This window comes from Schistocerca americana, chromosome 6 (assembly GCF_021461395.2).
Source record: "Schistocerca americana isolate TAMUIC-IGC-003095 chromosome 6, iqSchAmer2.1, whole genome shotgun sequence".
Taxonomy (NCBI): Eukaryota; Metazoa; Arthropoda; class Insecta; order Orthoptera; family Acrididae; genus Schistocerca; species Schistocerca americana.
Window position 1 is genome coordinate 117431435 of NC_060124.1, and position 15559 is coordinate 117446993.

At 38.2% G+C, this 15559-nt stretch overlaps 1 protein-coding gene across 2 annotated transcripts in view; it reads left to right on the top strand.

Moving 5' to 3' along the window:
- Positions 1-15559, top strand: part of LOC124619471 (DNA-dependent metalloprotease SPRTN) — a 66457-nt gene that overhangs the window by 11513 nt on the left and 39385 nt on the right. For both annotated transcript variants that reach the window (XM_047145872.1, XM_047145873.1), the window contains 3 exons: positions 3248-3307; positions 6300-6526; positions 13515-13623. In XM_047145872.1, the coding sequence (XP_047001828.1) occupies positions 3248-3307; positions 6300-6526; positions 13515-13623 (396 nt within the window). The remainder of the gene's footprint in view (positions 1-3247; positions 3308-6299; positions 6527-13514; positions 13624-15559) is intronic.

Here is a 15559-nt window from a genome sequence, read left to right on the forward strand (position 1 = left end):
TCTGTCATTATCATTTAGTATGGTAGTCCACCCCAACTTCAAGTGGCTGTTCAGGAATCGGCCCCATGTAACCAAACCATTCAGGATACATGCTGTTGACTGCCTCACAGATCTGGATATATCAAACCTCCGAATACACAGTCGGGGATGGAGCATATTTCTGCCTTGGTGTCTTGAGAAGCCCAAAGTGATATTGAGGTTGACACAGTACAAGAAAACTTGCAACCCAAATTACATTTTTACAACTTTGCTTTCTTCAGTTTTAAATGTGCAGCACAGTTTTATCACTGCAGCACACAGATGGCACCCAGTTATACAGTGCTCTCTGCTGTACAACTGTTTTCCCTGATAGGTTTTTTCCAGGTTGCCTTGCGGAACACTTTACAAATTATTATGGCACCATAGTGGAACAAGGGCATCACAGTACAGAGTTTTGCATCTGCTCTGACTTTCACAGTGTACTAAAAGCGATCCAACACACACATTTGGTAGAGTTATAGATTCTGATAATCCATAGCACCTTACAGTAGATCCAACACCAAGGCAAGGAGGTGGTCTTTTGTGTAGTACCCTGGGCAAGTTAGTATAGAGAGAAATGCCACAGCTGACAAAGCAGCCAAAGAAGTATGAAGGGATGCTGTTGTGCATCAAAGTGCAGCTCTGTTGCACACCTCATCTCATAGTCTGACAGAAGAGCACTGTATCGGTGGAAAAGTAAATGATAGAAAGTGGAAAACAGCAGACTGTGTTTGCTCAGATCAACCACATGAGCATGGTGGTCTTAAAATTATAAATTGCTGTTGTCAAAATGTTATGTATATCTAAAAATATGATCGCCGTCTGTCTCGGGCCTATTTGGACATTGTTGGAATTGAGAATATGCATTACTGCAGTAACGGAAAACAACACACAAAATGTGTTTGCTGAGAACAATAGTGCCATATGGGCAAGTACTGCATGTGAGAGGCCCTCATTAAGTTCATTGGCCATGTAAAACCTTCATACTTCCGTTATTGATATGGTACCAAAATAATGTATTTTCCAGTGATGATACAGTGTTGTAAAATTGCCAAATTGTTTGAATTTGAACTTTAGTTTGAACATTACTTTTGACAAAAAGTCTTACTGCAGGTTTGCAACCATGTTTGGCCCAATAAAACTCTCGTCTTGCTTACTGTAGTCTTTTTGCTACTGCCCCTGACAACACATTTCACTTTAACAATATCCTTGTATCAAATCTGTGTTACAGAGAAGTAACAATAAGACCGTAACAAGCCTTGATGTAAACAACATTTAGAATAATTGTGGCGACAATAGTTGATCACATATCTTATGGATGCCTAGAATCTAGTGACAGTTAAAAAACCTTATTTAACATCAAAAGCCAAATTGGCAAAGTAAACATGTTCAGACACCATGTGGCTGTAGTGAATGAAATATAGCAAATATAATTTCCCACATTAATTTTTAATGTGAATCTATTATTTCTATTATTAATATTCTAATTACAACTTAAACATACAACATTTTAAAATCATTTACAGTGAATATTATTGTTCATCAGAAGCTATGTGACTTGAATCCCGTGTCATTGCACTTACATTATTAATTTTTAAAGCTCAGACACTGTAATTGTAAAATGTGCAGAAGAAACATAAATCTGCTGTATTAATACATAACTATAGCTAGCAGTGTTACATGTATAGAGGAGAAGGGAACTTTACATTGAGGCCAGGAGAGGGAGCTATATGGCATCATATACTGAAGCACCAAAGAAACTGGTATAGGCATGTGTATTCAAAGACAGAGGTATGTAAACAGGCAGAATACGGCGCTATGGCTGGCAATGCCTATATAAGACAAAAAATGTCAGGCGCAATTGTTAGATCGGTTACTGCTGCTACAGTGACAGGTTATCAAGATTTAAGCGAGTTTGAATGTGCTGTTATAGTCGCCACACAGGTGATGGGACACAGCATCTCTGAGGTAGTGATGAAGTGGGGATTTTCCCATGCGACCATTTCATGAGTGTACCATGAATACCAGGAATCTGGTAAAACAGCAAATCTCCGACACTGCTGCAGCTGGAAAAGGATCCTCCAAGAACAGGTTTGACAATGACAGAAGAGAATCATTCAACGTGACAGAAGTGCAACCTTTTCGCAAATTATTGCAGTTTTCAATGCTAGGCCATCAACAAGTGTCAGCATGCAAACCATTCAATGAAACATCACCGATATGGGCTTTCAGAGTCAAAGGCCTGCTCGTATAGCCTTGATGACTGGTCGACAGAAAACTTTACACCTCGCCTGGGCCCATCAACACTGACACTGGACTGATCGGGACTGGAAACATGTTGTCTGGTCAGACAAGTCTTGTTACAAATTATATCGAGTGGGTGGATGTGTACGGGTATGTAGACAACGTCATGAATCCATGGACCCTGCATGTCAGCAGGGGACTGTTCATGCTGGTGGAGGCTCTGTAATGATGTGGAGCGTGTGCAGTTGGAGTGATATGGGACCCCTGATACGTCTAAATACAACTCTGACAGGTGACACATAATTAAGCATCCTGTCTGATAACCTACATCCATTCATCTCCATTGTGCATTCCAACGGACTTGTGGAATTCCAGCAGGACAGTGAAACACCACACATGTACAGAAATACTAAGAGTGGCTCCAGGAACACTCTTCTGAGTTTCAACACTTACGTCGGCCAACAAACTTCCCAGATATGAACATTATTGAGCATATCTGGGATGCTTTGCAGCATGCTGTTCAGAAGAGATCTCCACCCCTTCATACTCTTATGGATTTATGGACAGCCTTGCAGGATTCATGGTGTCCGAGATTAGGCGAGGCTTGTGGCACTTCTGCGTGCTCACGGGGCCCTACACAATATTAGGCAGGTGTACCAGTTTCTGTGGCTCTTCAGTGTAGATATAGGCTCATATAAAAAACAATGACAGTAGTAATATAAATGACATATTTTACAAGAATTTAACTGGGATAGTCTCTTGTCAGAATACACCCTTTAAAATATGGGTAATTACTTATCATCCCCTCACTCGAGTTTAACTCAAAGCGATTTCAAAAATAGTGTAATATCCACACCAAGTTGTGATGTTCTACTGTGTTTTTAAATTAATTTCTGGAAGGTTGACTGACAATTCCGTGATTACTGTTGCTTTTTTTATTAAAATATCAGCATAAGTGACAGTACTTCTCTGATTTTAATTTCAGATCATGATGTTTGATGATGACTTGGCACTACAGTTGCAACTGCAGGATATGAACAGACAAGTAAGGCTTCATTTCCCCTACCTTCCATTATTTGGAATTGTGTAATTCAAGTGTGTTCCAAACTTGTATGTTACTGTATTGCAACTTTATACTGTGTAATCAAGAAAATGTCAGTAATACTAAAGGCAGGTAAGTGACTGTTTAAACAAGCAACTGTATGCTGTATTTAGTATTCACCCCCTGTGTGAGTTATCAAGGTTTTGAATCACTGTGTAGTTTAATTTCTCTTTTTGAAGACAGTTTTGCTATAGTGAGATCCAACAGTGGTATACATGTTGGTGGTTTCAGTCTTCATGAATATATTTTTTTACATCATACAAATTGTACTTCACAGTCAAACATATAATTGACAACTGATATCAAGATTCCTTTAATAATATTTCAGTACTCATGTACAAGGTCGAAACATTTTCTATTCATCAACCATGCATCTTAGGCAACTTCCTGTCTTTAGTTTCTCAATCTCTTTTGGTTTCATTTATAAGGCTATGGAACCTATTGTTTCAAAAAGTAGTATTTTAGTTTGGTTTGGATAATTCTTGGGTAGTTAAGTGTTCCAAACTCTAGTGTAAGATTTTCTGTAACATTCGAATTAATGAGAAGTTGAAGTGTGTAAAGTCTGCCACTACACTTTGCCTGTAACACTAACAATAGATATGGTGCCGTTAGAAAAAAAGTCTAGGAATACAGTGTACTAATTTTGTACCAGCCTGCATTTTTCTTCACTGTTTCCCTGTTCCCAAATCTGAACCCATCCTTTGACCTGTCTGAATAACATTAAATTTCTTTGTGAGTAGTCACTGTCCCCCATTTTTTCAGACCAAAATAGTATTTCTGTTATTGGCTTGTCAAATAAGTCAGAAGAAAGCTGTTTATATGTTCATTTATTTACTAAGTTCCATGGGCCCATGTGAGTCAAAGCTGCCTAGTGATGGAATGAGTCAGTACATAGTTCACAGAATGCCGATTAGAGAATTTTTAAACAAAAGGACTAAAGAACTAATAAAACCAGTAATGAGCATATATGAATGAATAACCTATTACAGGGAAAAGTTATCAACTACTGTGTGGGACTCCTGTACAGAGTGCAAGGGGAGTGCCACAAGCAAATCTTTCAACTTAGGTTTGAAGACTTTGGGTTTAACACTTTCTTTTTTAGGGATCCGTCCTCAGTCTGTAAAAACGGAATCCTTTTAGGATCGCTTTGTCTGTCTTTATGTCCGTCCAACTGTTAAGAACCCTTTTTCTCTGGAACAAGTTGATGAATCAAGATAAAATTTACGTCACATATTGAGGTTAGTGGTGCCTTGGCAGCGTAAAAATTTTACATTTCTAAATCAATTCAGTCAGAAGATGTAGGCATTTGTCATATATTTCGATACTCAGAAAAACACTTGTTAAACCTATAGGGTACTTCTTGTTGACCTAGAATCATGAATTTTGGCAAGAAGCAAGGTTCCACAGTAAAACTAAAGAGAAAAATCCAAAATTGTTAATTTGTTGTTACATCATGCAAAAAATATATTTCTTTTGTCATTTGTTATGACTTCAAACTTGAAATTATAACACTCTTGAAAGTTTGGATTTCCTGGGGCCAATATCTGACAGTATCAGTGTCGATAACGGGCAAAACTCGTCAATATACTCGATTCCCAGAAGTATGAACTGTTTGTAGACATACTTAAGTTTGTACGAAACCCTTAAGTGTGCAAGTCCTGCTTGTATCTGGTCATACCCCCCACTTTCCCGTTGAAAGCCTGTTAAAAATGAAACCTGCAGCAGGATAGTGCACACATTTCTTTACAGTTCTTAAGGAAGTGTTACCCACATGTGGATCATTTCTCCAGCTAGTGCTCACTGAACGAATATTACAGGTTCTTCTGAAAGAGTGACTGTTGCCAACAGCATATCTGGCTATACACATTTCGTGAACTGACACTGCAGATCAGTCTGCCTGCCTCTTTTTGGATTAGCAATATTCTTGGTGAGAGCACAGGGTTGTCTCAAAATATTATACTGAGTGAGATAATAGAGAGAAAGTAAGCAGTGCAGAGAAGCCTTAGTAGTCCAGTGTCAGAGACAGTGGAAACCATTCTGAGGGTGACGATTACAACATTCAGGTTCTGCTCAATATCTTGCACATAATAGTTCCATGAAAGTATTCCATCCAGCCTCGGACCTAAAAATTTAAAATGGATGTCTTCACTGACTGTTTGGCCAGCTTCTGACAGTGAAGTTACAATTATACAAGAGTTCCATGTCATGTCAGAAATGGTGTACATTGTGTTTTGTTACATTTAAACATTAATCTGTTACCTGAAAGCCATGTGCGATGTTACTGACTACTCTGTTAGCTACATCATTTACATTACAGTCCACATCTTCCACAATAACACCTCTAATCTGCAAATGGGACAGTTTTTGTGTCATCTTTTGTGTTTATTGTCATGACATTGATATATATCAAGAAAAGCATTGCATGCAGAACTGAACACTGTGGTGCACTTTACATGATCCCAGTCAAATAAAACGCCTCCCTGTTTGCAGACACTGATAGAAAACCTTCTGCTTCTACTTTCCACATATGAAATAAACCATTTTGAGCTTTTTCCCTAATTCCATGATGTTCCAACTTGTGTAAAATTATTGGTTGCTCCACACAATCATATATTTTTATTAAATCTGAGGAAATGCCTATTGCCCTCAATGTGTTGTCCAGCCATGTTGGTACCTCACACACGAAAGAATAAATAACCTTTTCTATGGATACTTCCATTCTGGACTTGACAGCAGATTGTGTGTACTGAAATGTGCCACTACTCTCCTTTACATTGCTTTTTCAGAAACTTTCAAAAACATTGGTACACAAAGAAATTGGCCAGTAACTGTCTAAATTATCTCTTGTTTACATTATGTCTTACCATCATGTGTCTGAAGCTTTTCTTATGTATGTATGTATGTATAGTGAACATAATTTTCATTTTGCTTGCAGCCATCAATAATGGATCTACCTGACGACTCATCTACACACCGGTGGAAGAGTCGAAAAGAAAGTGAAAATGAGGACCCAAACAAAAAACCAATGACACTCATAGATCCATCTTTTGAGTATATTGATCCAACTCCAGATGTTCACGCTATGTTTTTGCAGTTCAACTCCCGCTTCTTTTGGGGTAAACTTTATGCTGTTGAAGTAAGATGGAGTCCAAGGATGACTTCGTAAGTCATATTTTTCTTCTTTGTACATATGTAAAGCATTGGGTTGGTTATATTGCAAACTTAAAAAAAATCAGAAAATACTATTTTGCTATGTCTGAGTTCACTTTCTTGTTCCAAGACAGCAAAACAGCCTGTTAGTGTAGCTTAATATGTATTGAAGATGTGTTCTCTTTCTGATGAAAATAGATAATTATGTGTTTGCCATATGTAGACAGGGGAAGTGAAAGAAACAGTACAAATGCCACTTGCAGTATGTGCCGGAATAAATATGATTTTTAACGTAGCTCAGAACATACTTGGAACTTAAAGTACAAACAGTTATTATGACATTAATATTTCAGCATCCCATTTATACAGAATTTTGTGTTGCTAGCTGAAAAAAGTTTATCCATTGCAACAGTGAAACAATATTTCATGATAAATTCTCTCTAATTGGCATTCTGAGCAATACTTGGATGAACTTTAATCCATTCCATCCCTCCCCCCTTTTTTTCATAGATTTTCCCAAATGACCTGTAAAAAGAATGTCTGCTTTTGCAAAATTAATTTCTCAGTATTTTAAAATCAAAGTCAATCAATGTGAAAGGAAACTTATTTCAGGGTCAACACAGCCAGCAGAAAGTCTCAGTTGACTATAAAAAAAGGCCAGGTTACTCCCATAGGTAAGGAGGGTAAAAGACTGCATCTATGAAATTATAGACCAACATTCTTAACATAGGCTTGCTGCAGAATTATTGTGCGTATTGTCAGTACAAATATAATATATTTCCTTGAGAGAGAAAACTTCTATCTACAAATCAATATGGATTTAGAAAGCATCACTCACATGAAACTTAACTTGCTCTTTTCTCACCCAATATCCTGTGAACCATGGATGAAATAGCAACAGGCGGATTTGATCATCCGAGATTTCTGGAAAGCATCTGACTCAGTGCCACACTACAGACTGTTAATGACTCAGGCCCAAGCACACAGAATAGCTTCTCAGATCCGAGTGGCTACAATACTTCTTAAGTAACGGAACTCAGTACATGGCCGTGGGCAGCAAGTATTCATCGCAGACAAAGGTATGATGTTCCAGTAAAATATGATTGGACTGCTCTTGTTCTCACATACTTAAACAGTCTGATGGTTAGGATGAGCAGCAATCTGTGATTGTTCGCTGCTGGCACTGTAGTGTACAGGGAAGTGCCATTTTTGTGTGACTGTAGGTGGATATGGGATGATATGAAGTATTTTTATTTGGTTAATGAATGAAAGCTTGCTCTAAATGTGGAAAAATATTAGTTAATGCAGATAAGTGAGAAAAATAATCCTGTAATGTTTGAATACAGTGTTAGTGGTATGCCATTTGACACAGTCATGTCAATTAAATATCTAGATGTAATGTTCTAAAACAACATGAAATGGAACATGAATCTAAAGTTGGTTGTAGGGAAGGTGAATAAAAACTAAACTCCGCCCAAACAGGCCATGAAGAACCGATGGTACCAACAGGTCACCATGTCATTCTCAGCCTACAGGCATCACTGCATGTGGGTATGGAAGGGCATGTGGCCAGCACACTGCTCTCCCAGTCATATGTCATTTTACATGACCAGAGCCACTACTTCTCACTCAAGTAGCTCCTCAGTTTGCCTCACAAAGGTTGAGTGCACCTTGATTGCTAACGTTGATTGGCAGACCAGGTGGTCAATATCCAAGTGCTAGCTCAGCCTGACAGCACTTAACTTCTGTGATCTGATGGGAACAGGTGAGGGAAGGTGAATAGTTGATGGATATTTATTGGGAGAATTCTTGGGAGGTGTAGGTCATCAGTAAAGGAGGCTATATACAGAACTCTTGTACAACTGTTTCAAGAGAAATGCTCAAGTGTTGCGTTCCCTACCAGGCCAGATTACAGAAGTGGTTTGTATTACAGAAGTGCTCAGTGACCTCAAATTGGAATCCTTGGAAGGAAGAAGATATTAGTTTTGCAAAAGTTTAGAGAACTTGTATTTGCAACAGACTACAGAATGATCCTACTGCCACCAACATACATCTTGTGTAAGAACCATGAACACAAGATAAGTGACATTAGGGCTTGTATGGAAGCATATAGATAGTTGTTTTCTGTCACTCCATTTGTGAGTGAAACAGTGAAGGGAATGACTAGCACTGGTAAAAAAATACACTCCACTATCCACCATATGGTGGTTTGTTGAGTATGTGTTTGGTTCTAGATGGAACAAACAATAGCTGTTCAGTTGGAGGAGGAAAGACAAAACAATTACCCAAACATTTTGTGTGAAATTTCAGGTAGAGCAACTCTAATGCTGTGACCAAGTGGAACACAGTAGAGTGCAGTGTATTGGGCAGAAAGCAAATGAATGGTTAAAGAAAAATAAAGAGCATGAAGAATCACTTTGTTTGCTTTAACTGTTAGCAGTGGAAAGTGATTCGTACAAATAGGGAAGACATGCTGTACTTTTAATCGAAATACCATCAGTTTCTGAATTTGTTTTTCCGTTTTGTAATATAACAATATATCCTGTTGCTCTGCATTTTAGGCACAGAAGTTTAATGTCCACTAGACTCTGAGCGCAACATATTGCTTGTGGTGTTCACTTGTCCAAGTTCAATCATTGCTGCAACTCTTACACTTGATTATCAAATGCTTACAAGAAAATGAATGTTGAAACTGCATCAGTTGGGCACATAATTTGCAGATTTTAGCATAAATAAGTGTCAGATACTACTGTACTTATGTAGTAACTGTTTGGGCTTACTTGTGTTGGGAGGTTAATCATATATCCTAATATATATTCACTGAAGCAGAAGCTTTAAAGCTGTTACAAGAGTGGACAGAAGGCAGGCATAAAATTCTGTACAAAAGGGAAGATCGCACACACAACTTGAGAGAGTAAAAGTAGGAGGTATTGTGTAACAAGCAGGTAATGAGATAATGTAATGTGAGTTGGGAAGAAGACTGAATAGTTCAAACACAAAGAAGCTAACTGGAATCTGTGAATACCACTGGAGCTCCGTCGTCGGCTGATACTCGTATCTGAGTTTTCATTTCTCTCCTGAGATTTCCTTTGTCACGGTTCAGGTGTGGAAGTGTCGTTGATGGCTTAGCAATCCACTCCTAGCGTGGAACAGGTGGCCATGGACATTACAGCTGATGGAAGGTGGAGGACGTGGCTGAGCCTGGAGGAGTTTAAGTCTCCGGCGTTTTTCATTCTCCATTCTTCGACGTTCCAGCTCAAAGTTTTGAAGAGCATTTGAGGTAACTGGGCGCCAGCGACTTCGATCTTCTGCTATTGTGGACCAGTTACTCGGATCGATGTTCAAGTTTTTTAGATTTTTCTTGTACTGATCCTTATAACGTTTGAGAGGGGCACCTCGTAGCCTTTTACCGGTGCTCACCTGGAGCTCCACTCAGTTGGTATAAGGAAGTAGTTAACTGCCCAATCAGCAAGATGTATCATGCTGGAAATATATTTTTGTTTGAAAGAGTTGCGTATTAACAGTTTCTTAATTTTTTCCTTTACTTGTACTGTGAAACATTTCTTCTTGTCAAATTTCATGATTCTGTAATCAAGTGGAAGTACCCATAAGCTTTTAATGAGTGAGTTTCCAAATATCAAAATATGTGACATACATGGCTGTATCTTTTTGGTTTCATTGACTTAGAAGCTTACATTTATTACACCATCAAGCAACTACAGTAAAACCCCATTTCTGGTTTCCTGCATTTTACTTTTTCCTGCCTGTAATGTTCATTTTTGTCAGTTCCAACAGAAGTAATATCCTCTCAATACAATGCCTTCCCATTGTTAATGATACCGTGTTAGAACATTTCCTGCATTTTAAATTTTCTTTGACATTATCACGACCTTTAACATTGATTTTCATACAGATTTCTGCAAAAAGTGCATCATACTCATGCTTAAAGTCAGCCTTGGAACAAAAAAACAGAAAACACAGACTATATACAAAGTTATTGACTGTTTAACATAGCATTAGCATAGGAAGCAAGATTTTCACTGCTGACGTGTTGGGTCACAGCCACCTGTATTACAGGTTCATAGTGTTTGGAAGAGTGGAAAAGTATGCTGGGTCACTCTCTCAGTGATATCATGATCTGATGGTAATGATTCCAGTAGCAACCTTCCTTTTGCTCATTGCATTGTATTAAAACACTTTTCTATAGGGGGTCTTCCATGAATCATTGCTGCTTCTGCATGAAGTACGTTAATCCATACTAGTTGTGCAGTCCTAGCTTGGCACGACGTGATGTCATATGTAAATATGCCTCCACAAGGTGTTCCGTAACATGACGATAATTTCCTCCCTCTTTCTCACACAGGACATCCCTGGACCGAGTGACCTCATTGTTGCAACAAGCTGTAGATTTTGTCCCTATTGTTCTCTGTTTACAAAGACTGTTGATTGTAGTGTTTTAACCGACATTGTGTTAAAAGTTTTATTTACCATAATTTTATAATGATTCTCAATAATAAGTTGTATGTTGGAAGACAACTATCTTTTTAATGTGGTTTCATGAAAGACTTGTACCTCAAGAGTTTTATTTACACCATTGGACATGATGGGTACAAACCCGCATGCGAATTTGTGTGTGTCAGCACTCAGCCACTGCATTTTTGGCCATGACAGAGGCAATGGTTGAGTGCTAACACACACAAATGCATGTTTTTTCTTCATTCTGATCATGCCCCGTGGTGCAAAAAGTACAGAAGCAAAAGTATTTTGTGAAACCACATAAAAAAGATGTTCACATTCTAATGTGAAACTTATTATTGATTATCATTATAAAATTATGAGAAGTAAAACTTGTGTGAGGGGTTTGGTGTGGGGAAGGGAAGTACCAATGAGGTGCAAGCTGGTTCTATACAAGACTTACTTCATACCCATACTAATTTATGGCGCAGAGAATTGGACTATGACTAGAAGAGAGGAGAGTAGGATACAATCCAGTGAAATGAATTTCTGAGATATATGCTAGGGAATACGAGGAGAGACAGAGTGAAAAATGAAGATGGTAGGAAGGAAATTGGAGTGGAGAAGTTGACTGAGAAAATTGAAAAGAATAGATTAAAATGGTTTGGACATGTGAAGAGGATGGGAGAGGGAATAATACCAAGAAGATGGAGTTCAAGATAGAGGGCAAGAGGCCAAGAGGAAGACGGAGAACAAGATGGATTGATACAATAAAGATGAGTTTAAGGAGGAGAAACCTGCTCTGGAACCAACTCGTGGAAGAAGAATGGTGGGAAGACCGAGTAAAGTGGCGAAATACCATTGATACCCCAACCCAAGCAGATGTTTGACAGAGAAGAAACGAAGATGATGATGATGATGATGATGATGATGATGATGAAAACTTGTAACACAATATTGGTTAAAACACTAAAGTTGGCAATCTTAATAAACAGAGAACAATAGGCACGGAATCTAGAGAGTTTTGTGTTTCCTGTAATTTCGTGTATTTTACTCTTCCCTGTATTTTACACTTTTTTGGGCAAGTCCCTTGAAAAGTGTGAAAAATAAGTTTCGCTGTATACACCTTAGAGTGTTACATAAATTTCAATTTGATACATCTCTCTGTTCCTGAGGAAAAGAAAGACTTAACTGACAGGTGGACAGACAGTCTGATGACAAAAATTTTTTTGTGTGACATAATTACAAATTTTTGGATTTTTCTCCTTTGGTTACAGTGTGAAACTTTCCTGCTTGACAAATTTCACGATTCTAGAGTAACGTGAAGGACCAAGTAGATTTTGATGAATGAGTTCAACTATCAAAATATGTGACATAAATTACCATATATTTCTATTGCATTGATTTCAAAGCTTCCCTTTTTGTTACACTGCCAATAGACCATAGACTTTAATATGTGATGTAAATTTCAACTTGATATGTGTACCCATTCCTGAGTTAAAGGGATTTGGAAAGTTGGACAGACAGACAGACAGACAGAGAGAGACAGACAGAACAGACAGACAGCAATGTGATCCTATAAGGGTTCCATTTTTACCAATTGAGGTATGGAATCCTAAAAAATAGAGGTGAAACAAAAGTAGTAGTAAAAAGTTTCTTCTATTGAGGAATTGATATTAAACATGACAGCTGAAGTAAGAGCATTGAAGTAGTGGCAGTGATAAAGCTTCCTGAGCCAGACTGTTCTACTGATTTAATGTATTGACATACATTTGAGAGGGAAATTTATTTCACATTTTGTTTGGGCAGGCCTTTGTGTTAAAATAAAGTGTAAACCTTGGAAAACAAGGAGAAAGTTTGAAATTTGATATTATGGAAGAATATTGTATATTGGGTGAGCAACTGAAATGGGTTGCTACAGTAAAGAATGGGTAAGGGAACATATCTCTAGAAAATCTTTGCAGCAGGTACATGTTAGGTGCGCATTTGCTACCCCAAGGAACGATCAACTTCAAACTGTAAGGAGCACTACAGGTGAAAAATGGTTGTCAGGTAAAAACTAGAATTTTAAAACAGTTTCTCTTGGGTGTTTAACATAGGAGATGCAGAAAGGAAATGATCAGAACAACACGGGAAGAGGTGAAGGACTCCATCAAATCAGTTCTGCTTGTGAGTGAAAAAGAAGTCATAAATAAGGCAGTGACATTTTAGTTTAGAATCTAGTTTAGAAATTCCTCAGATGTACAATGGACCATGATATGTATGTGGAAAAAAATTTCTTTCATTCAGTTGCAAATAATGTCACCATAATGAAAGAGTGGGTAAGATCAAGGAATTTATTAACAATATCTGCCCTAAACCATGAGTAAGCTATAATTCAGAAAGTTCTTTCTTTCCTTATTTTCAAAATATACTTCATCTGCTTTACTGTTAACACATTAAAATATTGGAAAATTGAAGGCTCTCTCTCTCTCTCTCTCTCTCTCTCTCTCTCTCTCTCTCTCTCTATTTTCATAATATATTTTTATTCCAAATCATTTTCCAGATGTGCTGGTGTATGTTGTTATGAAGGGAGAGGTGGTTTATGTTCCATTCGTTTGAGTGCACCATTGTTGAAATTACGCCCACGGAAGGATCTTGTTGAAACATTACTTGTAAGTATTTTAATTTTTATTGTGCTTATTCCAAGTTAAACCTTCGTTAAAATGTATTCCTCGCTCTTGCACAGCAGAAACTGTAATATTGAGAGACTGCTGTATTCTTTTGTATATTAAACAGTGGGATAGATGAGTTAGTAGACTAAAAAGATTTGTGAAGGTTGAAAAAATAGGCAGTTATTGTTTGTAAGTGTTATATTGAATACATAATTGTAGACTGGAAAAGTAGCTAGAAGATTTAACATGCATTAAGGTATTCAATATAACATCCGACTGTATATTTGCAATGTATGCATACCAAGTGATTCATCCATTTGTGTAATTTATTACAGCCAAAAGAATAAAATTTTCAGGAACCACAAAAACTTTTATTTCTTACTGTAAAACAGTAAGGGCCTGCCTTCTTTAGAGAAGTGATAAAAGCTGCTCTCCATCTTCCAACAAACTTTGAAAAGTCTAGAACTTAAACTCTTTGGGAATAATGCATTTTGCAACTGTTTTAGGTACAAAACAGTTTGAAGCAGTATTTTTCTGTAAAGATGGAAACACAATTCACTAATTGTTACTTTCCTATTGACTTACATTAAATGTTACGTGTGTGGTATATCAGGAGTGAATAAAGGTGTAAAACTTCCTGGCAGATTAATACTGTGTGCCTGACCGAGACTCGAACTCAGGACCTTTGCCTTTCGCGGGCAAGTGCTCTACCAACTGAGCTACCGAAGCACGACTCACGCCCGGTACCCACAGCTTTACTTCTGCCAGTACCTCGTCTCCTACCTTCCAAACTTTACAGAAGCTCTCCTGCGAACGTTGCAGAACTAGCACTCCTGAAAGAAAGGATATTGCGGAGACATGGCTTAGCCACAGCTTGGGGGATGTTTCCAGAATGAGATTTTCACTCTGCAGCGGAGTGTGCGCTGATATGAAACTTCCTGGCAGATTAAAACTGTGTGCCCGACCGAGACTCGAACTCGGGACCTTTGCCTTTCGTGGACAAGTGCTCTACCAACTGAGCTACCAAAGCACGACTCACGCCCGGTACCCACAGCTTTACTTCTGCCGGTACCTCGTCTCCTACCTTCCAAACTTTACAGAAGCTCTCCTTTGAACCTTGCAGAACTAGCACTCCTGGGAACATCCCCCAGGCTGTGGCTAAGCCCTGTCTCCTCAATATCCTTTCTTTCAGGAGTGCTCAGTTTTAATCTGCCAGGAAGTTTCATATCAGCGCACACTCTGCTGCAGAGTGAAAATCTCATTCTGGAAACATCCCCCAGGCTGTGGCTAAGCCATGTCTCCGAAATGTCCTTTCTTTCAGGAGTGCTAGTTCTGCAACGTTCGCAGGAGAGCTTCTGTAAAGTTTGGAAGGTAGGAGACGAGGTACTGGCAGAAGTAAAGCTGTGGGTACCGGGCGTGAGTCGTGCTTTGGTAGCTCAGTTGGTAGAGCACTTGCCCACGAAAGGCAAAGTTCCCGAGTTCGGGTCTTGGTCGGGCAAACAGTTTTAATCTGCCAGGAAGTTTCATATCAGCGCACACTCCGCTGCAGAGTGAAAATCTCATTCTCGAAATAAAGGTGTAAATTGAAAAATTATACTGTACTGAAACTTAAGATTTCATTTCCAATGTCAGATTAAAAAGGATTATTGCTTTCATCAAACATAATTAACTTTATTTCATTCGACACATATATGTGAATAACTCGTTATTCTTTGACAAAATATCCTAGATCACTGAAGTGGCTCACTTGCTGAAGTTTGCTGTTTTTCTAACAGGGGTTTAACTAAAGAAAAGAAGACTTTAGTTTTCCATCCAGTCTTTCTCATAATATTTAACAATCATTTTGTTCATATCTTGAAGTTTTTTCTTTTTTCAAAGTAATTTCTTCTTGCACTGCTGATGGTGCTATTACAAAGTGTTAACAATGTTACAGTAT